This window comes from Siniperca chuatsi, linkage group LG24, assembly GCF_020085105.1.
Source record: "Siniperca chuatsi isolate FFG_IHB_CAS linkage group LG24, ASM2008510v1, whole genome shotgun sequence".
Classification (NCBI taxonomy): domain Eukaryota; kingdom Metazoa; phylum Chordata; class Actinopteri; order Centrarchiformes; family Sinipercidae; genus Siniperca; species Siniperca chuatsi.
In genome coordinates, this window is record NC_058065.1 from 10808721 (window position 1) to 10832312 (window position 23592).

The window sequence follows — 23592 nt, forward strand, 5'->3', positions numbered from 1 at the left end:
GTGCCCTGTCCCTTTAGAGACAGATGTGACAATGGCTTTAGACAGGCGGGAAAAGTCCAGTCGACATCAAATAGTGGCTGAGACCAAGACAGGTCCAAGTCCAAATTGGCACAAGATTGAGAAAAGTCTAAGAGGTCAGAAAAGTGGTCTTGATACTGAGCTAGAGACTGAGATTGGACTCAAGTAGTACAGTTCTTGTTCTACCTTCCCTGTCCACACCAAGCCAAGATGAACCCAGACCAAGATAGAGCCGGCCCAGTTATCCTAAATCAGTATTTTATGGTCCCTGCATTATTTATGGCCAGAGCGAAGGTCATAGTGAGCAGTGGGACAACTGGACCTCCTACCTGTAGCGCCTGCTCATAACTCACCTGTCAACTCTAGCACCTGCAAGCCCACGATGATTAAGCACCACGGCTCCCTAAATCTGTGAAACTGTGGGCCAACTTGCTCCTACTTAGCCTCTGTCTAAGTGTGGCACTTGTCTTCCATGCTGGAACAACCGACTCCTGCCTCAATTATTATAATTATAATTCTCTCTCTCTCTCTCTCTCTCTCTCTCTCTCTGGGCTTTATTGGCATGGGAAACAGATGTTAACATTGCCAAGAAGAATTATGATATTAAAATAGAAACAGATAAGTAAGATGGGATAATAATAATAATAAATTGTAGACTTGCAGTTAAAATACAAATACAAAAAGTAAAAACTAAATGCAACTGCATTGCACTGCAACTTTTTTTTATGAGTGTGTGTGTGCCTCTCTCTCTCTCTCTCTCTCTCTCTCTCTCTCTTTTTGGGATATTCTGTCCATGCCTCCACCTGCCCAGCCACCCTTTTCTCTCTTGTCTTGTACTACACAATATCTCAGGGAGGAACACACACCTCTGTGGATAATTTAGTTTAGTTTTGCCTGCCCCTATCTACACACTTGGATATGTCTCACAGAACTTCAATACAACTTTATTTATAGTATGGGGTCGATTATGTGAAGCAGTAAAATCTCATACTTCAATCTAAATGCTTATTTTTGGTTTCTGAGCAATAAAGGTGTGATTACTTGAGAAGTTTAACTTGAAGCTGAAGGAAATAACATTAATACAGTAATGATTTATTGATAAACTCTGGCGGAAAATTAAATTCTAAATCTCTTTAGTATTTGGAAGATCTACAGAGCTGAAATAACATAAAGCTTACTTGTTCCATTTGCTAAACCCAAGCATCTAAAATGTTTACATGTCACAAGTGGACATCCATTAGACCCTACAGACCCCAACAAGATAATATTTTGTAACCTCATTTTGTTGTTAACTTATGTTTTACCATTACATTTGAATCACAGAGCTAAGCATCTGTTTTTCTGAAAAATAAATACCACACAATCTGTGAAGCACCCAAAAGTTCCTTTAACAACAACTACCACTGTTTTACGGAATATTCAAAGATTAGTTTTGGATGACACAAAGAAAATAAAAATAATAAAATAATGGATAGTAACATAAGTATTAAAAAATGTAATATAATTGATCATAAAACTTGGTTCATGTGATATAACTTGCAAGGACATGTGTCATTAACATCCTTACATCCTTTTTTGGATTAAGAAATTGAGTCACAACAAGGTAAACAGATTTTAAGTTGTTTTTTTTTGTGCAGCAAACAGAATATTTTTTCATCCAGATGGTTAGAAGGTGGTTAAAGATTCTGAAAATACCTTCAAAACAGCTGTAAGTGCTGTTCAACAACCTTTTGGGTTTTTCAAAGATCTGCAGGTTTACTTTTCAGAAAAACAAATGCTTAGCTTTGTGACTTAAATGACTGGAATGGTAATACATGAGAGGCACAAATTAGCATTTAAAGGCACACAAATACATGGAATTGTTATATGTATTTTACCTGGAATTATTTCCAGTGAAGACCATTCAAGACCCCCTGGAACCCCTTGAAGGACCCTGCAGTATCCCCAAACCTCACCTGTAAAACTACTGTTCTAAATATACACAATGCAGTACATAGATTTCATCCCAAAAACCAACATTAATCAAATAACTTAATTTCCTACAAGTGTGAGAATTCCTCCAAGCCTTCCCTTGAGTTGTGTGTCTCAAACTGACAGCAGCACTTGTGTGTGCAAATGAGTCAGTCATTTCCAAATCGGTGCCTTCAGGGAACTGATTTTCCATTCCACGACACCCTCAACTCATCGTTATGCTAGCAACCTGATTTCGTAACAAGCATAAACAATTTGTCTCCATTGTATTCTCTTCTAACTCTGCCATGACCTCATTCATTGGTCCCCAGGCCATCTGGGTGTAATGTATGTGCAACCATACTGCTATGCATATCAAATATGAACCGTCTCTAGCAATACTGCTAAAATGTAAACCAACCGCAGTCGTTCCATGAATTAAAGGGCTGTGTTGTTCTGTTGCTGAATGTCATTATGGTTTTGGACAAACTAAGCCATTTCTTTCGGAGATGTTTGCGAGAAATGTGTCCTGCAACTGGCAAAAAAGCGAGTCACAGGGTCTTTCAGCTCTTCAAACTCTTGAACTCGGCTCTTCCACAAGCAGTGCTGGGCAATCAACAGCTAGCTTAGCCTCGGTGACTGTATGCAGCTCTCCAGAGGACCCAATCTCACAGCGAAGCGCAGAGTTCACACATTCTCAAACTGCGCACAAAACCAGGTAAGTCCTGGATGTAAGTTTAACAGTGGCCAACTAGCCAGCTGAGAAGATACAACATGTAAATAAGGCCACACATCCAGCAGTTACGGAGCAACATTATTCTTCATTAGGTGTCGTGTTTCTGGTGACCTGGCAAATGTAAGGCCAATATTCACTCTCTTTTAGCTCTGTTTTTGGTCTCTACCAAGTCCTGAAGGAAATTTCTCGCTACTAAACTGTGTCTATCTGCTGTTTGGTGGTGAGCAGGTCATGCACAGAAAGGGTTTTTAGAGCTTTTTACTGAAAACAACTATGTGCTGCAGCCGAAAACAACGCTATGAGAGCAGTGACAGTGATACAAAACAATAAAGTTGTGGGCCGGACAGCTAAACAATGAGCTGAAACTAGCTTTAAAGCTCTGTAAAGCTGAGGGGAGCTGCAGATTTAGGTAATAATTCTCTGTAGGTTCATCACTATAGGCGACCCCTTTCACATGATCACATTATTTTCACATTGTCATTTGATACATTGTTATTATAAAAATACTGATTAAAGCTGCTTTAAAGAGTAGTATTTAGCAGTTACTGTGGTGGGATGTATCAGCGGTGGTGATGAATCTGAGTGGCCAGTGCTATCCTGTTGCATGTTGGGGCAGCAGGTTGAGGGTTGTGGTCGCTAACAGACTCAACAAACTGATCCGTAAGGCCAGTGACATTGTGGGGGTGGAGCTGGACTCTCTGTCGGTGGTGTCAGAGAGGAGGATGCTGGCCAAACTACATGCCATCTTGGACAGTGTCTCCCACCCACTCCATGATGTGCTGGTCAAACAAAGGAGCACCTTCAGCGGAAGACTCATCCCCCCAAAAAGCACCACAGAGCGCCACAGGAAGTCATTCCTGCCTGTGGCCATCAAACTCTTTAACTCCTCCCTCTAAGTGTCAGTCTATATGACCCTAAGTCATTATACTGGACATTGATCATTACATCTCTGCAATACTTAATAATAATTGTGCAATATTCTGTGTTAATACTCCTGTGCAATATACTCTTTTCAGTTTAAAATTCCCTATTTATTGATATTGATATTTATTCATACCTCTATTACTGCTGTGCAATATCCTCCGTCTCATTAATATCTTAATAGCTACACTTGGCAGTTCATGCACTATTACTTTATACCGTATTATCATCATCAACCGGTAAACCCACTTTGTACTTCACACTTATTTTATACTTATACCCACTTGGTACTTAATTTATTTTCTGACCTGTATTATAGTGTATTATATTTTTTGCTTAGTACTGCTATTCCTGTGTGCACTGACGTGATAGTGAGCGGCTGTAACAAAAGAGTTTCCCCTCGGGGATCAAAGTATTTCTGATTCTGTTACTAGTTTAGCGGACTGTCAGTGTTTGTGTTGTGTGCTCACATTTTGCAGCAAAAGGTTGTTAAAAGTATTAGCAGACCATCTATGTCTATTAATTTTGAGAAGAATTTATTTTTTTTTTCTCCCTGCACCTTTTTGATGATCGGTGTATAACCTTTTTAGATTACAGATTAATGTGTGAAATTTTGAGTTGAAATTAAAAGAAAAAAGTAATTAGCTTAAAAAAGATTAAACGTATGAGGCTATAAGTTGTTTTTGACTGATTTCAATGCAAAATGTATATTCCTTGTGGAGCTATCCATGACCTAACAAATGAATACATTTTCTAAATGAAAATAAATTACTCAGTTCAATAGTGATATTACTTTGTCAAATGCTTTACAATATACAGAATCAGTTAAAAGAAGTTTTTGTTTGTTTCAGCCACTTTCCTATTCTGCTCTCACCCTTAGGATTCAGGCAAGCTGTGAGTTCTCTCCTTTATCACGGTTTGACTGATAGCTGCGGTATTGCAGATGTTTGGAGCTTGCTTGGAGCTCCGCCGTTCACAGTCTAGGGGGAACAGAGGAGAGGGTAGGCAGGGAGGAGGGAGGAAAAGTTGGCTGTGGTGCCAAAGTGATTGTGCTTGGGGAATGGTATTTCTGACATTTGTCTGGCAGATAAAAACCTCCATCAGATATGAGGAAGAGAAGGTCAGTGTCCCTGCTATCAGATAGCGATGGTTTGGCATCATGTTTGATGACTTCCTCCGCTCAGTGTGGACCAGGAGAGCCACGAGGCTGGATATATGGGGAGGCAACACTGTGGATGTAACTGAATAAAATCCCTCAGTTAAGGATGTGGAAATATTTAACCCGGGTGTTAAAAATGCAACTGAATTTAATAAAAACCCTCCATATATTGCATGTGTGTTTACGATTAACAGAAGATCCTGAAAATAATTAAATAAAAATTGGTCATATAGGACTTTCCGCTCAATTGTCCTGGGCAGTCATGCAGATTGTGACAACTGATTTGAGCCAAGAGGTCTCCCAGAATAAATCCTCCACAGACAACCTTCTCTCCTTTTGCTCCCTGTAGCCAGGAGCCATTTGAGCTCGGCTTAATCAAATGGAATCGAACATGGGACAAATGTCCAATCAGAAGGAGCGTGAAGGGCATGCAATGAAATTGGCTGAGACCGTAATGCAGGCACATGGTGGATTAAATTTATACTCCAATTTCTACAAAGAGTACCCAACGAACATCAAAATGAGCTCATGTAGGGCTGGTTAGAAATCAGAAATGTTGGACACTTTTGCTGCGCAATTGAATAAATACAACCAATATCGATTCAGCATACTAAAACATTCTGTTTTTGATTTGGCCCATGAAAATATCAAATCCCCTTTTACATAGTTATGGAAAACCCAAATGAGATATCTGAAATATAAGACTATTTGTTGGGGTAAGCATGTAGACCTGTTCTGGACGGTTTTCAGAGTTAATATCCCAATCATATTTGTGATTGGGATATAAATGAAAACATAAACATGTCTTCTAGATTATGAATATAACCAAGCCTGGTGTGTGCCTGGTTTTCCATAATATGTTAAATGCCGATCAATGCTATGGAACTGAATTTGTCCTCCACAACATGCTAAAATATCTGCAGATATAGGTTCATTCAAATGCTGAAATGCCCAAGTTAAGCACTGCATGAGTGGAAACAAAGCACTACAGTTAGAGCGGAGGCTTCACAGGTGGCTGTGGGTGAATTATAATGGTACTGTATGAGGCCTTAAATACACTGTAGCCGCCATTATACGAGTAATGAATTTGTGTTTCTCAGCACTCTATGGAGAAATGAAAAATAACCTGTAAAGCTGCTTTTTGCAGCTATAGACAATGTGATTCATGTTATACACTAATCATATTTTCTGGCTCTCCAAGTACACATTTTGGGGGGAGCATCAAGGATGGGGGTATGACATGATTGTGGTTGAATGGATCAGGGCAAATATTTAAGTATCAATGCTGACATGTCTGAATATCTGCAGGAACATTACGGTTATTAAAATGAATATTAATCCAGCCCATTAACTAAATGTATGGTAAAAAGCAGTATAGACGTTCATGGGTTGATGACACTGGTATACTATAATGCACATGTGGAAAAATATTGATCCGTTTTCAGGCTTCTGACTCTTTGCTGTAATATTTCTAACAGCAACATTTTTGCTATAATGAAAGAGTTTGAATAGGGATCAGTGAAAAGGAAAGAAAAACTACTGATTTAAAAGTTTTAAACAAATGAATAGTATTTTGAATACATTTTATTTCCATTTGAGTGCTAGATGAAAGTCCAATACTATCCAGCAGCTGGCCCCAAAATGGCTCCATGTGCACACTCTTCTTTGACACTGTCTTTGTAACATCAGACGTCCACAGTGAATATCTGGCCAAGTTCACCTCGCCACATCATACGGCTGAATAAAGCATAGTGTGAAAGGTGGACTAAGCCCAAACAGCAGCCCATACATCATCAGACAATGGCTGCTGGAACAGCCTCTACTAAACCACATAGAGCCAACTAAAAGGCTGTCCAAACAGTGTGTCGACAGAGCAGTCTCTCTTTACAGGTGTAAAGAATACTGAATATAGGGGGACATCATCAATAACCCTTGGCTGGTGGATGAAGCAGCTTGGCAAATCCATATCACACAATTATCTAAAACCCCACCTGGGCACTGTGAATAACTGCTGCCAGAAATTTTGCACTAACTCGCTCATAACCTCTAATGTAGTAATGTGGAAGATGCTTTTGTCTCCCATCAGTCATTGTTGTGGTGTATCTGTGCTGCAGTACTTTCTTGGATGATCTGTTGATGAAGTTTATGTTGCTTCTGTTCTGTCAGGCTCTAGGGATGGCAATGTTGGTTGGTTGGTTCACCACTTTGGTCTATGACTGAATATTTCAACAAATATGAATGGAATTGTGTACAGTCCCAAGAGAACTAATTCTAATATCATGATCCCTTGAATTTTACCTTAGTGGCACCATGAAGCTTACAATTATCCATTAAAATATCTCCATATCCACTTGATGGATTGGAACAAGATTTGGTACAGACATTCATGGCTCTTACACAAAGTATCCTAATGACTGGTGATCCCCTGACTTTTCATCTAGCACCACCGCAGGTCAAAATTGCATTTGTCCAATACTACCTGCAAAACTAATAAAGTTTCCAACAGCCTCAGCTGTGTTTTGTGCAAAGAAGCAAATAATAGCATGATAACATTCTGAACTAACATGGTGAACATTATACCTGCTAATCATCATCATGCTAACATTGCCATTGTGAGCATCTTAGCATGCACCACTGTGCATAAGTACAGCCTCAGAGAGCAACTAGTATGTCTAAAGACTATATACTCTGATGCATTAGCTCTCAGGTGCTTTGAACATATAGCTTTGCAATGTAGCTTTCATGAACTGCCAATATCTTGCAATTGTATTCCTCTAAATCAGATGACTATCAAGAGTAGCAAGGCATTATCATGAAAAGTGTGTTGAATACCACAAGTGCCCAAGCAGTTAAAGTCTCAAGGAAATACCATTTCAATGGCTTTATTGTTCAGTAACTTCTCATTTCTTAGTTGAAAGGGAGAAAGCTGGCTAAAAAACAACCTCTGCATATATGGACAATTTTGTGAAATAAAAACAATTTTGAAATGCTTTGTGCATCACCTGGAGCTGTAAGTTGCAAGATTCCAAATGTTGGGGCCAGGTTACTTCTTATGTGTGGTAAGATTAATGGATGAAAAAGTAATTTTTTAATTTCATTGTGACTTCAAAACCTCATCCATATGTGCCTCGGCACTGCATCGCACTTAAAAATAAACTCCATTAATGAACATCCATCAGGGCGCCATTGTTATAGCCGTCCTCTGTGAAGCTATTCCACAGAGCCACAGCTAACTGATTGTCTCCTGCCAGGTAGCTTATAACACAAACACCATCCTTATATTATACATCATCCATAACCCCTGGCAGCACAAACCATCCCTGCTGCTCCTTAGTCTAGCGTCTCTCATTGGCTCTGACAGCTGGGCTGGATCAATTGGACAGGCCCTGACTTGGGCTGAATGACAGAGTGTTCCAGACGGCCCATTCTGACTGTCACTTCCCTGAGAGATCACCAGCCACTCCTGCCCACGAATACTAACACAGTGAACATGGCTGCGGTCTGGGATGGGTGGGAAGTGTTTAACGTGTGTGTGTGTGTGTGTGTGTTCTCTGTGCGAGTTCTTGGTGTGTATGTGTGTGCACAGGTGCCAGGTGAGGTGCACTCACAGCAGCGATTCAGGCTTAAATAAGCAAATGGACACACACACACACGCACATACGCACACAAACACACACAAACACCCGCTCCTTTGCTATCTACCTCTCCCTTTGTCCTTTGCTGGTGACAGCCCAGGCATCGCAGGACATGCAGGAAACACATTAATAAGCCTGGGACAGCGGCAGCATGCCAACACCGGTGGACAGGGTCACAGGTGAAACATTAGCTACCTGCCAAGAAGTGGGGTCCTCCCTGCACCGCTACATCTGTCCTTAATCTGACACTGTAATCCCTGCACTTTCCACAGCGATCGATGGGCTGTGGATATGTGCGTCTGTTCTGATCCATAACTGTGCGTGTGTATGGTGCATGCTTAGGTCTGCACTTGTTTCTGCTAGAGTTTGTGCATGAAAGGAAATGTCTCGTTATGTGTTGACTTAAAAGCCATTTAAGACACATTATGACATTAAAGGCCATCGAATAATTACATTGCAATTGCCTAGTCTGACCCGCTGCTGTCATATCATAGACATCTTTGTTCATTAAAATGGCAGAAAGACTTTTTAAAAAAAGATCTTTATAGATAGTTACATCTGTCAGGAAGAAAAATAAGACTATTACAACCAACTTCAGTCAAATACTAAATGTCTGATTTTTCTATAGTGGACTCGAATTATCCCACAATGCAACATAAAAGATAGTGAACAAGCAACAGTCACTAAAGAAACATCGACTAACATCATGCACAGCACATTACATCAAAAGAGTTGTTGATGTTTTTGGAAACTGACAACAGGACACTATTATTTTCCACACAATCCATGAGTGAACAATTAAAGATTCCACACTGGAAAACACCTTAAGTTTACTGAAACCTACAAAGACTAGAGACCCCACACATAACTATTAAACATTCAGATTTTTTTAGTCTCAACAGTCAGAAAAAGTGATTAGAGTGACATGAATGTGCATGGGATTGTATCGACACAGAAACAGACATCCATCAAATCAGTTTGCCATTTTGCAAGTTTGCAATTTATGTTGCATTTTAGCAGAAAAGGCAAAGCAATGGAGAAAACATGCAACATTATCATGAGATGGTGGATAGAGGGATCAGGCAGCATGGACTCTAAACTCTGGCGGTGACTGAACTTCATAAGATTGAGGTGAATGTCAGGTGAGCTGTGGCTCTGTAATGAAACCTGGATGAACTGGATTATAAAATAATACCCACTCACTTACAGCACACTGCACCATTTTAGCGTTTCCTGTCGTGATGTTAGCCTGACCAGCTTTTACTCGGCTGTCTCTGCTGTCAGCAAGGTATAAAATGGCAGGAATTAGCAACTTTGTCATGCTAATAGGCTTACAGAGACACTTTCAGCAGTGCTGGGGAGTTAGTGGTATCCTCTAAATACCCGGATGGCCCGTGTATGTGTGTGTTTTCTGTTGCCCTACAGTAAGTAGCACCCTTAAGTGCAGCTGAGCAAATACATAAAGATGTAACAAGTGCGGGTACACTGCTGTATGTGTGTGTGTATGTTAAGAGAGGTAGGAAGGCCACAAATGTAAAGTCATAGGGCACAATGCAACACATAAAACGAGGGCAAAAAGAGAGTATTGCATGCATCTGTTTGTGTGAGAGTGCATCATAGAGAACCAATGTAATAAATGAGGAACTACAATATAGGCTGCTGTGAGATAGCTTTACAGTATTCACACAAATATTGAAACAAGGAACAAACAAGAAGGGAAGACTCAACACTATTAATAACATGCCTCTTGATTAAGAAAGTACTTGAAACTAGATGATTTGAATTGGAAATAATTGTGTTTGTTTATCTGCACCCTGTTAGCACATTTTTCCCCAACTGCAAAACTTATGAAGACGTTTGTGTTTTTTCACAGGGGTAACACACACTTGAAATTGAAGTTTGCAACCATTTGAATACCGCTCGCATCACCCTTCCCTTCCAAGCGTGTAGGAGAAACTACGGTGGCCGCAAAACTCACATAAAACGCAAACGGCCCTATCTAGAGCCAGTGTTTGGTTTGTCTGTTCTGGGCTACTGTGGAAACATGGCGGTGCAAATTTTTATTAGTGAGTACTTGCTGATAGTGTTTCCCACCTGCATGCCATTTTTAATGCAGTCCTGTTCAATAATATCCCTGTTTAACACACGTTTTCATAACAGAGAAGCATAATCAATAACAAAACTTTACATTTAGTTTGGTATGTATAGGGAAATGTTTAAATAAGCCACCTAAAGAAACGAAAAAGTATTTCCTAATTTAAGGATTTCCATTGATGACTATGAAATATGAAAACCCAAATGTTCATATCATTATATTATTCCACTGAAAATTGATAAACAAGAACATTAAACTATTGCCTAGCTCCTCACTATACCACTCTGAATCTTGAATAGGAAAAGAGAAATGGTAAATGATATTATACTATCACAAAAGACAATGAAAAGATGTTGTCTAAGGACAAGAACCTCCTTAACATTCATGCATAACATTCTTGGTTACAAAAGTCTCTATCAATACTTGCTTTGAGACAATAACATCATGGGAGCCATAGTAACTGGGATTGAATTGTTATAACATGCTCAAGTATGAAATGTATCCAGTGAGAGATGATTTATTGTTGTGCTGTGATTCATTCGTTCCACCACTGAGCGCTCTGATTCCCTAGGTCCCTTCATGTTTCAAAAGGGTGAGGATCCTCAAGTAAAAACCCTGCCAAGAGCCTAATCCAAATGTGATATGTTAACATATGCAAGCGCTGATCATCTATAGGACCCACGCCGCTGAGACAAAAGAGAAGAGCAATCCTCTGATTTGGCTGCAGTGACTGGAAATTGAAATGAGTCACGTCGACATAACAGCTCGACGCACTGCTATGTGGTTGTAAAATTGGATGAATCCATTCCTGCAATTTTTAACACGTTGTCAACGCTCAAATGGAAAGTGAGGAGAATTTCACAAAAGAAAATGTGGTTGCAAACATCATACTGTAGCCATTAAAAGGTTAATAGCTTAATCTTCAAAAGCAACAGTTCAAGTGTTATTACTGCAAAAGTACTTCGGAGTGGCTCTCTTTAACCTCTGCCTTTGAATAACAGCATGTGACATATAGTATATGTAATTTGGGGGCATTTTCAGACATTTTCTACCACATCTAGATTCAGTTTTAGTTTGTATGCGGTATGAGAAAGTCTGTTTCCTTGAAACCATTGCTCTGTCAATCATCTGGAATGAGCCTTGGCCTTATTATTGTGGCTCCACTCAACAGAACTCACAGTATATGCATGCAGAACACTGCATTAAACTAAACGTGATACACACACACACACACACACACACACACACACACACACACCAGTATCCAGTACAATGATCTCCTCCCAAGCCTTTGGAGCAGGCCTTTCCCCCTGTTAAAAGCCACCGTATGCGGTGGCGTGGAGCTGACTAATGAGCCAGTCAAGAGAAAATGCCCTTTACCTACAAGGTTAATAAGTTATTACTATATAATAAAGCATGTGCAATTCTGCACATTATTCAACATATTGCTTATTACTCAACTGTTGCAAAACTGACAGTAAACACCTTGTGACAAATGAATGTTTCTCCCTTTAATTTTTGTACTTTGGGGTGTTCAATTAACACAGCTGGTGGATTACCTTCAAGAAAATCTAATGTAATATGTCCACTTTTTTATGAGACTTGTCAACCTGGACATTTTTTAAGCACTAATGAATATTTTTATATTAACAATTAACAAATGACAGTGTGTAATGTGAAAGCTGTCACTTGTAGTGGCAAATTATCACCTCGTTCTGCACTTCCACCCAGCTCTAAAAACTGTTTTGGTGTCTTTCAGCTCACTGTTTTGGTTTTACAGCAACTTTACTGTTTTGGTTCAGTCTCACTGTTCTCATCAACCTCCATGTCTGCTGGATGCGTAAACAGGCAATACTTTGCTAACACATGAGCCATTTCAACTTCACAGGGCCATAATATGTCAAAAGTGCAATATTTAGTTTGTTGTAGATTTCTTCACCAAGTGGCCAAAAAATAAATAATGATGACAAAAACTGACAAAATGAATGAACAATTCTGATAATCAAGCTTCTCAAATGTGAGGATTTGCTGGTTTTTTCTGTTTTATATAATTCTAAATCTTAAGTTTTGATGTACTGTTGGACAAAACAAGTCGCCTGAAGACGTCATCTTGGGCTCTGGGATTTCATTTCACTATTTCATAATTAATTGATAATTAATTAGTGATGGTAAACAGTGGTTTTTAGAAATAATTTCATCATTGGTCTACATACCATCCCATCATGGGCTTGTGGGAATATTCACATCACAAGATGGTCTTACTGTGCTGGAGCTAATCAGTGTATTATGTCTGTTTCCTATAATACTTCCTAAAACACCCCCAGCTGCATCGGATACTTTTGAGTGGCAAATATTTAGAGTTGAAAGTTAAGCATTAAAATGTGAACATCTCAACTCTACAATGTAAAAACACACTCAAAACCTGCACAAAGCAACTATATGCAACAATAGTCCAATGAAATGCTTGCAGAGAGAAATCATGTGTGATGGAAAAGTGCTCTGTATTCAGAACTATTGTTATTTCTCTCCATGAGGGGCAAATAAGTGTTGCCCCTTAATTTGGTTCTGAATGGTGGAGACTGGCGACAAAGCAACACTAGTGGTCCAAATCAAATCTCATGGCTCTACTTTCTGCGTGATTACACAATAACTCTGAGCTGTCTGCCTCCAGAAAATGCTGCCAACGTCGCTGAATAGAGAATTGTTGGACTGGTGCTGCCCGTTTCTATTCACGTCGGCCGCCACAGCAAAGGGGAGAGGGCTAATGGTGATGAATAGTAATGGCCAAAACCTCTCAGAATTAAGCTTGTGAAACACAAGGAAACCTTTGCTGAATGCAACTGCTCAAGAGTACATCATTCACATGTTTTTTGTCAGTGTAACAAATGTCCTAAATCCTTTGTGTTTAGGTTGAAATACGAATGTTTCTGTGGATTTTTCTGAATTCTAAAAAGATTACACTCCTATCTTTCAGGAAGATGTGTTTCAAAGTTCCCCTTGTACTGTGAAAAAAAATTGTTATGGGCTCTGAGACAGCGGCTTTGCCTTTTCTTTCTGACCACAGACAACCTCCACGTTAATGAAAACTTCTGCCAATATGAGCTCGGAAGCCAGAAACTTCACCACATTATAGAACTCATAAATCAAACAATTGTCTACCTCCACCATCAGGCAAGTGGAAAAGGAAGATAGTATGAGTCCCCTGCTTTTTTCTTTTTATCTTAGCTGCTTTTCCTCATTCTTCCTGTGCTGAATAACTGTCCATTCTCTTTCATCTCACTCCTCGCTCTGTCACGTTTTCAGAAAGAAGGACTTGTGAGGGCCCAAGAGTTATGGATTTACCAAGTGCACCTAATGGCTTACTGTCCCCCAGAGGAGAATAAAGAAATAGTTTAACATATGAAGCGCAGCAAAGGGTCTCATACTGTTAGACGATGTTCTGTGGACCAAGGACCAATGCTCTTTTGGAGTTGGAGTTGAGAGACTTCATTAGAAATCAACAAAGAGGGACTTTAACATAGCTTTACTCGTCCCCACAGGGTTCCAGAAAATGTTATTTACCCCCACTATTTTACTGACATACTGCTGGCAAAAGTCCAAAATGGTGTGAGTTCCATGTGAATGCCTCCTGCAGCTGAAGGCAAAAACAATAAAAACAACTATTTACATTTGATAACAGTGAAGAGAGGAAGAGAGCAGTATACAGTATGTCTCCAGATAATGCTGGTTAACAAAAACTAGAAGAACTTACCTTAATACGCAGGAATAGTACCCCACATCGTCCAACTCTGCTGGTCGAAACCATATGGCATCCTCTTCCTTGCTCATCCTTGTGCCGTCAAAACTGATGGGTTCCTCAAAGTCCCCATGTCCTGCACTTTTATACCACATAAGGCTAAGTCCTGCGCTCTGCGCATGGGTGTAGTTGGCCCGGATATATCCATAGAATAAAGCGCACTTAATCCGTACAGGTTCCCCCAGAAGCACCTTATATTTAAGGTAGTCCACTGACCAATCCGTGCAGCCTTCCACTGAAAGAAAAGGACAGAGTAAAGGAGAATTAAGAATGGGTTACTAGAAAAGGGTTTGAATTTGTTTTCAGCCAATTTGCATGATCACCAAGCCCAGCAGAGGAGATCTGTAATAATGAAAAGGGTATGTGGCAACCAGGACAAGACCACTTTCAGTGCTGGCATCAGTCTGTCTGTTCATGTGCTTTGCCAGTAATCCTTGTATCACAATCAATCAAGATGCTTTCTCCATGCAGCACTGATCTCTACAATGTCTCCTTTTTGTGTTTCACAGGAACACACAAACCAAATGAGGCTATTAGTACATATACACACCTCTAACATATGACTTCCTGAGTGTGCCTAAATGAAGTCCCAGCCAATTTTAAAATGACAGAGAGCAAGCAGGTAGCCTTATAATGTGTAAATACGTTGAAGTGTTTCATGACCACACTTATCACCCTTTTGAATGTTAAACTTAACTCTCGACATATCAACTGCTGCATTCAATCATTGTTCCCTGTCTGCCCCTGCCTTCACCTACAAACATTACTATATATTTATATTTGACTCGTATGTTACCATCTCATATATAAATTGAGTCTACTGGCAATAAAAAGTCACCATCTGTTTAAATGGCAGTTATGGCACTCGTCTACATTTTACCCGAGAAAATTAGAAGCTGCTGTGAATCTTCCAAAGCTAATTAAACTAGCATCAGGTCTCAAATGCTGTTTTCAGTCATATAAATGGAAAAAGTAGCTTGTCTCATATTGCGCCGCTGCACATGCCTAGGCTGAGCAATAGGGGTCTTCCTGTTAAGACATCTAATAAAGTCCACCAACTGCCAGTCAAAAAAGTTACAAAGATTGAATAATAACTGCATTATTCATGCACAGCAGGCAAAGGGATGGTTTGGATTCTCAGACTTATTTTCCAACTTTGGTTGTATATAAGATTCATGAGAAACACCAAATATTAAACTGATATTTAATCCTTACCAAGTTCTCGCTCTCCAGTGAAAACACACACAGCCCATACCAACGCCTGAGTTGCTGATTGAAAATTTCACACATGGTGAGTTGTGTAAAAGACAGATGTACAGTAAGCAACAGTCTGTATATCACGCAAGCAAAACATTTGGGTGATTTTTAATAAAGCGGTTCACCCAGAAATGGGAAGAAAATAACTTTCAGGTGAGCTGTGACCTGTTTCGTGAAGCAAGATTGGTGGGTTAGCCAGCTAACTGTGGGCTTAACTTGGGTTTTCTTGTTTCTCGAGCCTGGCACAATTTTAACTGGGGTAAATCACTATGGTAACCTATGCTGCTCTACTCTACTCTAATGCCTCTCAAGCTGTATTTCACACAGTTACACTGTCTGTATTTTTGTTGGAAAATTCACTATATTAACTATATCTTGTAAATCAAATAAAAGCTAGAGGGTTTAGCCACTTTTCGATACAGATAAACTTCTGTCAAAAAGTTTATTTCTCTCTGGTCTTTTGAGACACTAACAAACCACTTCTCTTATATTTGAAAACCAAAGTGGGTCCGCACCGAATCAACTTCATCTTCCCTTATCCATTTTTCCCTTCCAGTTCCTGACATCCTCTTTTCCCTCGCTCCACCTCGCTGCATCACTCTTCCTTTAAAAACAGCTGGCGAACACAGCTGCCGCAGACTCAACAGGCTTCGCTAATTGAGTCTCTATAAATGTTTTATTTACCAAAGAAGCAACTCGACCGCCAATCAGCGAGGTGTGTGCGGCAGTCGTTGGGGGTAAACGGGGCAGGGGTGTTGGTGCGAAATTGATTTAACCATGCTGATTTATGTTATTGTATTGTATTGTGTGGTACTGTAAGGGTCATCCTGGGAGCGGCAGAAACAACACTGATGGGTGGTTTAGGAGCTGGAGAAAAGATGAAAAAAGGGAAAAGCATACTTTAAATCACTTGAACAGTAAAAAATGAGAAAGACATAATGTCAGATTGAGATACTTCCAGGGCAGCTGCAGCAGAGTTTAATAGCAAAGCATCCATCGTTACCAAAAACTTTCAGTAACAGATTTTGGTGTCAATCTGTCAGAGTCAAAGACCAAAGTAGTCAATAGTCCAAAATTGTGGGGAGAAATCCATCACTGAGGCAAAGAGACCAATTTCTCTGCTAAAAGAAGGCTCAATATAACAGAATGCAATGCAGTAACATGCCATGGTGGTTTTGTTGCTGATGTATGTGTTCCTTTCCATCAGTGTGAAAGTATGCATGATGTATGTCAGGTGTGGGTGTGTGATGAGGAGGCAATTCATTCACCCGCTACCGGCTCCTGCAGGTGATTGGCTCCCTTCGCTGACAGCTCGCTATATAAAGGGACCAAGATGGCGTCACCACTGCGCAGGGGGCAACACTCATCTCCCTCGTTTTCCCAATTAGCCACACTTGTATCTTCACTTTGATTACATGTAGCTTTTGCCATGCTTATGGTTTTTGTTCTTCTGGAGTTAATAAAGGTGGGCTGCCAGTTTTTGTTGTTTTTCCTTGTTTTCTCCTGTTTATTTTAGTTAAGGAGGTTAGTGTAATTTGGTTTCTTTAATTTCCTTAAGTTATATTTGTTACCTTCCTAGTTAGATTTGTTTTGTTGGCCTTTGCCCACTCTAAAGTTAAATTAAGCTTTATTTATTTTCTTCATCTCAAATTATAAATAAACTCAACCATCCCAGCTATCTGTCTCTGTGGCTGCTTGTGACTTGGGGAAGTTGTCTCGGCCTAGACGGGGCATAACACATGGTTTCTGAGTAAAGGTTGTCCACTTTTTCCCAGGTGGAAAAATTTCCCGTTGTTGCTTCTACTGCTGTCTCTCTTTCCACAGAAAGGTTTTAGCTTACGTGTTGAATATTATTAAATTAATTTGTGTGGTCTCACAACAATGTATTTTTTTGGTCATTTTTGCCCTGGGTCCCTGGGGAGTTTACCCATGCTTGATTTGCCCGGCCAACAGTCCAAAACCTAAAGATATATCACTCAGCATAATGTAAAACAGCGAAATGCAGCAAATCCTCACATTTTGGAAGCTGAAGCCAGCAAAGTGTTTGGCACTTTAGCTTGATAAATGACTTAAACAATTAATTGATTATCAAAATAATTGGTGGTTAATTTTCTGTTCATCAACTAATCTCTTAGCATTTTAGTTTACTTCATCTATGTTCTCTTGAGGTTGTTGAAAGGCTTTCTGGGAAATGTAGGAAATCAGTTTAGCCAATGAAGCAGGTTAGAGAAAAAAATGGTACAACAAATACAGCACTTAATCATAAAACTGGGTGAACTTGTCCTTTAGATCTATTTAATATGCCATTAGCCCTGTAATTTCACTGTTAGGCAGATTTGACAGCTCACTTTACCTGTAGCAGCTGTGCCAAATGTGCAGCACCTTTCCTGATGAGACTGAGAACACTGCGCTCAGTAAGGCTTTGACACCACCCTCTGAACCTCTTTTTGATTTGATATTTTTTTCATTGTCCTGCTCCTGGGAGGACACAATCTAAATTGTATAGAGTGAATAACTAGAAACAAAAATAAGCAAATACAAGTGCTGGAGAAAGCGCCGTGTTCTCTGTGAGCTTCCCAACACCACAATCCTTTCATTGTGATTAAGTCTAACTGTTGCCATGGCAACAAAGGGTCTACCCTCACTTATCAAGAACTTGCTAATTAGTTTGTGGACGATAATAATTTGAAGGCTTAAGGTAGGACAACCACAGCCGAGATGGTTTCACTTCTAATCATGTGTCCTAATTGAGACTCTGAAGTGTTTTACTCTCACAACTAATAAAAACAGCAGGGGGAGTGTAAAAGGTCACATAAGCAGGCAGCAGCTCAAACAGAGAACAAGATTAGTTTGGCAGTTGTGCGCATGATGTTACAGCTAATCTGATAAGTCTCTTAGGTGTACATACACACAAGATACATGGTTTTCATCTGGGTGTTTATGGTGCAGTGACTTGTTCAGTGGTACTCTACAGTACAACATGCAGTGTTGAAAAATCTACATAGCTCGACACATACACAAACTTTACAGTTCTCCCACAGTACTACTATCAAACATGAACAGTAACTAGGTAAATTTACCTAATTACTGTACATAAAAAGCAACTTAACAACCTGTTTTAGCCTGAACAGAGTCCTTTACATTTTTATAAAACTGCATTTAAAAACAGGGCACCAGCCTGACCCAGCTACTGTTGGTCAAGCGCTCTTGACCTCTTTTCAAACTCCAGAGCTACATGTAAGCTACATGTACCTATGAAACCATAGTTCTGTAAATTCTGGATGAACACCGAGCCGATATTAATAGACCTCGCCACACCGCTCAGAGTTGATTTCTGTTTTGATATCTCTTGATAGGTGAGGTTTTGCCAGAGTTAACATGACTTCTACTTCTGGGGCGTGGAGTACAAGGTGACAACACAGATTTATTTTATTATTTTATCTCCTTAACATCCAGTGCAACCAGTTCTACTGCAATGATACTGAACTAGTGTTAGTTTGTGGTAATTTCACACAGAACTTTATATAGGAATATGTACCATGAGAGCACAATAAATGTCACAATAAAGCTCTTTAAGATAGATTTTGACACAGGGCCACTCTACAAGACATAACCACAAAATATCCTAATAATGCAGGATCCATCCAACCTTAACAGCAATTGTACTTTGCAACAAATTAAGGCACGATCATTTCAGAAAATGTGACACACTAAAAATATATAAAGTCATTAAAATTAGCACCACCTACAAAAGGCACAACATTAAATTATCAAATTCATTTTGACACTGTTTCCCATAGAATAATGTTTAATAATGTCAGACTCTACTTCTGTAGAGCAAGACTTTTACTTGTTATATAATATTTTACATTGTAGCGTAGGTACTTTTAGTTAAGTAAAGGATCTGAATACTTAATAGAAATATCAAAAGGTACTGTTCCAATATGACTTACTAGCTGACCACTAAACTGGTCTTTGCACCCTTAACATATCTGCCGGCCCAGACAGAAAAGAAAAAGACAAATGTACTCAGAAGTGCTTTCAGTTTGGCTGCACAGACTGGGTTTGGTACCAAACAAACTCCACAGTAAATGCATCACTGCCAAACATCAGACAGCCTGGCTCTGTCATTGCCTTCCTCATCAGCACTGCAAATAAACGCTCATCCACTCATTTCTTTACAGACATTTTCCCAAAGAAAAAATAATGTCTCACAGAATGGGAATGAGTTAGTTTGATGTTGTCCGAGTACCAGATATTTGCTACTACAGTAAAGTACATTATATCATGCAAAATAGTACAAATGCGTCTGAATAGCTGATTTAGTAAACCATAAAATGATATGATGTGGATATTACAATCTTTGGACAAAAAAATTAAATTACATACATATTAGTATGCATCTGATAAAAAATAAATTAAAAGTGATAAAAAGTGAAATGGTTGATTACTACTGAAAACATAGGCAACATGTAACAGTAGGTCTTTTCAACAGTGAAATTACTGTCAGATAAAAGATACTCTTTAAAACCACCCTAAGGCATTCTATTACTGCACAGGGTTTTGAAAATATATCCCCAGTTTAACTGAGAAGTTAAAGAAAAAAATAAAAGCATCAAAAAATCCTAAATTAATTTCCCTTTAAGGGTGAACTCCAGCCCAACTGTTTCAAATGGCTTGCTGTATTTATCTGTAATATTGCCACGAGGAGCTTGCCAGCGCAAGTATCTATTATCTTCCACCTAACCTCAAATTGCCTGTTTCAGACTTTTGACAGAGGGTTATCGTTCACTTCAGTAAGTGTGTGTGTGTGTGGGGGGATTCTGCATAATCTGTTGGCAGGAAACAAACATGGTACAAAGCCTAATTGAACTCGATTAACATTTCCCTGCTCACCAGATTTCCATTCTGCTGGATCACAATTGGTGAGGGAATTGGCCAATCTGCTGAGTGATAATAACAACTCCGGCAGCTCTTCAGTGTCTGGGACCATCAAGCATAAGCAGCGTTTGCGGCGGAGCTACACATGACCCATAAGTAAAAACGGGTAATTCCTCAGTCGCTGAGTCCTGAGTGTGTCCAGGGTCCAACAATTCTGTTTGTCAGCTGGAAAGATGGTAACTGGTAACTGTCAGCTGTCATGTTTTGCCAAATGATCACAGAACAAATGTTTGCACGTCACTCTGCATGGAAATCGGGATTTAATAGAGCCACATTCTCTGACACCACATCGAAATGGGGTCTTCTAGCCATATCCGATTTAACCACGCCATTAAACAAAGACAGGAACATTTGTCAGGCCTGCCTTGTTTTTATGTTTGTCATGTTTTTCTCATTTGTCCAACTGTGTAAAAGACTTTGGGCCCATTTTTAAAAAGGTTCTTATCCTCATGTTTTGAGCTTGTATATTTTTTCATATTAAAATGCATTTATAAAAATCATCATCCAAGGTTTAAATGCAAATATACAGTATACATTAAAATCAAGGTTAAGTTAAAGAAGACTTTTACAAAAAAGGTCTTTTGAGTCTTAAAGCTAATTATACTTTCAAATACCATTATTCAAAGCATTTCCTTTCACTGATTGAATTTCTTGTTTTAATTTGATCCTCACTCTTAAAAGGATCCCACTGGAAATCACTTGAGGCATTTTCCACATATCTACTGAAGTTGTTTTTCTGAATTTAAAATGCATTAGATATATAGATACATCCGTATAGTTTAATAGAAACTAGCTTGCCTATTTTAGTGGTGCTTCTTCATATTGGATATACAGGGCAGGGTATTCTAAAATATATTTGAAACATAAATCTTGTGTGCAACCGACTGCTGAAACGATGCAACACAGATGCGACCAGGATGCTAGTAAACATGCATAAAAAAAACAAAACAACTATGATGCATTTCTAGTCTAAAGGGCACCACAATAAAGCTAAACAAATGTTATGTCATCGTGTTCCTGCTACATTTTACTGTCACTCGAGAACAAGCATGGGCTCCTCCTGGAGAGGAGGTGATCAGCTCATAAATTGGGTTACAGGTCTGCTGAGGGGTAATCGTATGCAGATTGAGTCAGGTCACCACAGAGACTCACACAAAGTGTCCGTTCTCTCATAAGCACTCAAGGAGATGGTTCACTACCATTTTTCTCCATAAAAGTTCTGGTGTAATTCAATCAGAAAGGCGTGCATACATTAGGCCTAGGCTGATTGGATAAACACACAAGCATGCGTACACACATCTGTACACACACACACAATCTATGAGGTGACGCGACATCAACCTTTACTTGCCCTCATGAAGTGTAGTGTCTTAGCTGGCCTGGCTCCAAGGTCCCTAAAGGAACTTATCAACTTCACAGCCACTTTTTCCACGGTAGAGAGGCAGTAGAAGAGAAAGGTGTCTCCAAATCTTGACCTGCCATTTTCCACCTTGTGAAAACGCTGTCGCAGCAGAGTGGGTCTCAATTAAGAGGAATATAGCTCCGATGTGTGGGAAAGGTAACCTCTCGGCTGTTGGCGTGCAGGAGGAGATTACCTGCATGATTAAAGTACCTCCAGCAGGTTGAAAAAGAGAATGAGTCATCAGCCAATAAAGCAATCAGCCACGGCCCTCTGCATGTGAGAGTATGTTAACTCACACAATACACACACACACACACACACACACACACACACAGGACCTCTGGAACAATAAGCAAGAATCAGACCTTGTGCTTGAACAGAAAATTATCTATTTCCAAAATTGTAGGATGGAAATTAAGGGGCGTATACTAATGGCACTGCAACAATAAGGGACTGCAAATGCTAAAATGGTCCAGAGTTATGGGCCATATGGTGACATAAAGGAGAATGTACAACCACCTGGGTGTGAACAGTGGTCTAATAGAGGCAGTGGAGAATGTTAAAGGAATAGTCCAACATTTTGAGAAATATGCTTTTTCTCTTTCTGAGAATGGGATAAGAAGATCAATCTAACGTTTGCACGTTACCTACGGAGCTGAAGTAAGGACGTGTTTAGCATAAAAACAGGAGGCAGGGACAAACAGCTAGCCTGGCTCCGTCCAAAGTGATAAAATATGCCTACCAACTCCTCTAAAGCTGACTAATTCACTAACCTAAACCAGATTCCAAACACTGTGCTCACTGACTGTATCAAACAACCTGTGCTATAGTCAGAAACGCTGCATGGATGGATGGCCTGTTGTTGAGTATAAAATAGCTCCAACACGCAACTAACTTTGCATTCTGTTTATGCACGTGTTAAATAAACAATATACAACATATAAATAAGTCAGGTGTGGGTATGTCATTTCTTTCACTTTAGACAGAGCCAGGCTAGCTGTTTTCCCCTTACTTCCAGTCTTTATGCTAAGCTAGGCTAACTACAACAAGACTGCAGCTCCTTAGTTAAATGGAAACTATGGTTTATTACAACATAGGTTATATTTTCATAGCGAGTTCTATCAGTAACACAGTCATATAAGTTCAAAACACACCTTACTGTAAAGGTGTGCACTCAGTTCTTCTGTGCAATGAGAGATTATTAGCAACCAGATTCACCCTTTGGAAAGAAAATATCAAACTATTCCTTTAAATTCAAAGAAAAGGAAGCCTACATTAGCATATTTTTACCTTGTTTTCAGAAATGACAATAAAATGTATGATTTAATGCAGATGAAAAGATTGATGTTTTTGCAGGGTGACTCCAGCTGCCCAGCTTATTTCATGATTGCAGTGACATTTACCTCCCATCCTTCTACCCGTTCCTCACAAGCAGATAAAACAGCTCTATCTCTCCTCGTCTCGCCTGCACTTTACTCTCATGACACTTCATCTTCATTTGTCGTTTGTCTCTGTTTTCCCAACTCCCTCTCTTCGTTGACAGCCACTGGGCTGTCATTTATATGCAAATACTCATATGTGATTGTGAAAAAAAGGACAAAAAACAAAAAAACTTTTTCTTCCTATCGCAAAATAAACATTGCCCGCAATCTTGCCAGCTTCCCCTTTCTGTATCAGATCCG

At 39.5% G+C, this 23592-nt stretch overlaps 1 protein-coding gene across 5 annotated transcripts in view; it reads right to left on the reverse strand.

Annotated features, from left to right (window-relative positions):
* Window positions 1–23592, reverse strand: part of LOC122872163 (interleukin-1 receptor accessory protein-like 1) — a 293532-nt gene that overhangs the window by 136226 nt on the left and 133714 nt on the right. For all 5 annotated transcript variants that reach the window (XM_044188023.1, XM_044188021.1, XM_044188022.1 and 2 more), the window contains exon 3: window positions 14266–14545. In XM_044188023.1, coding sequence (XP_044043958.1) covers window positions 14266–14545 — 280 coding nt within the window. The remainder of the gene's footprint in view (window positions 1–14265; window positions 14546–23592) is intronic.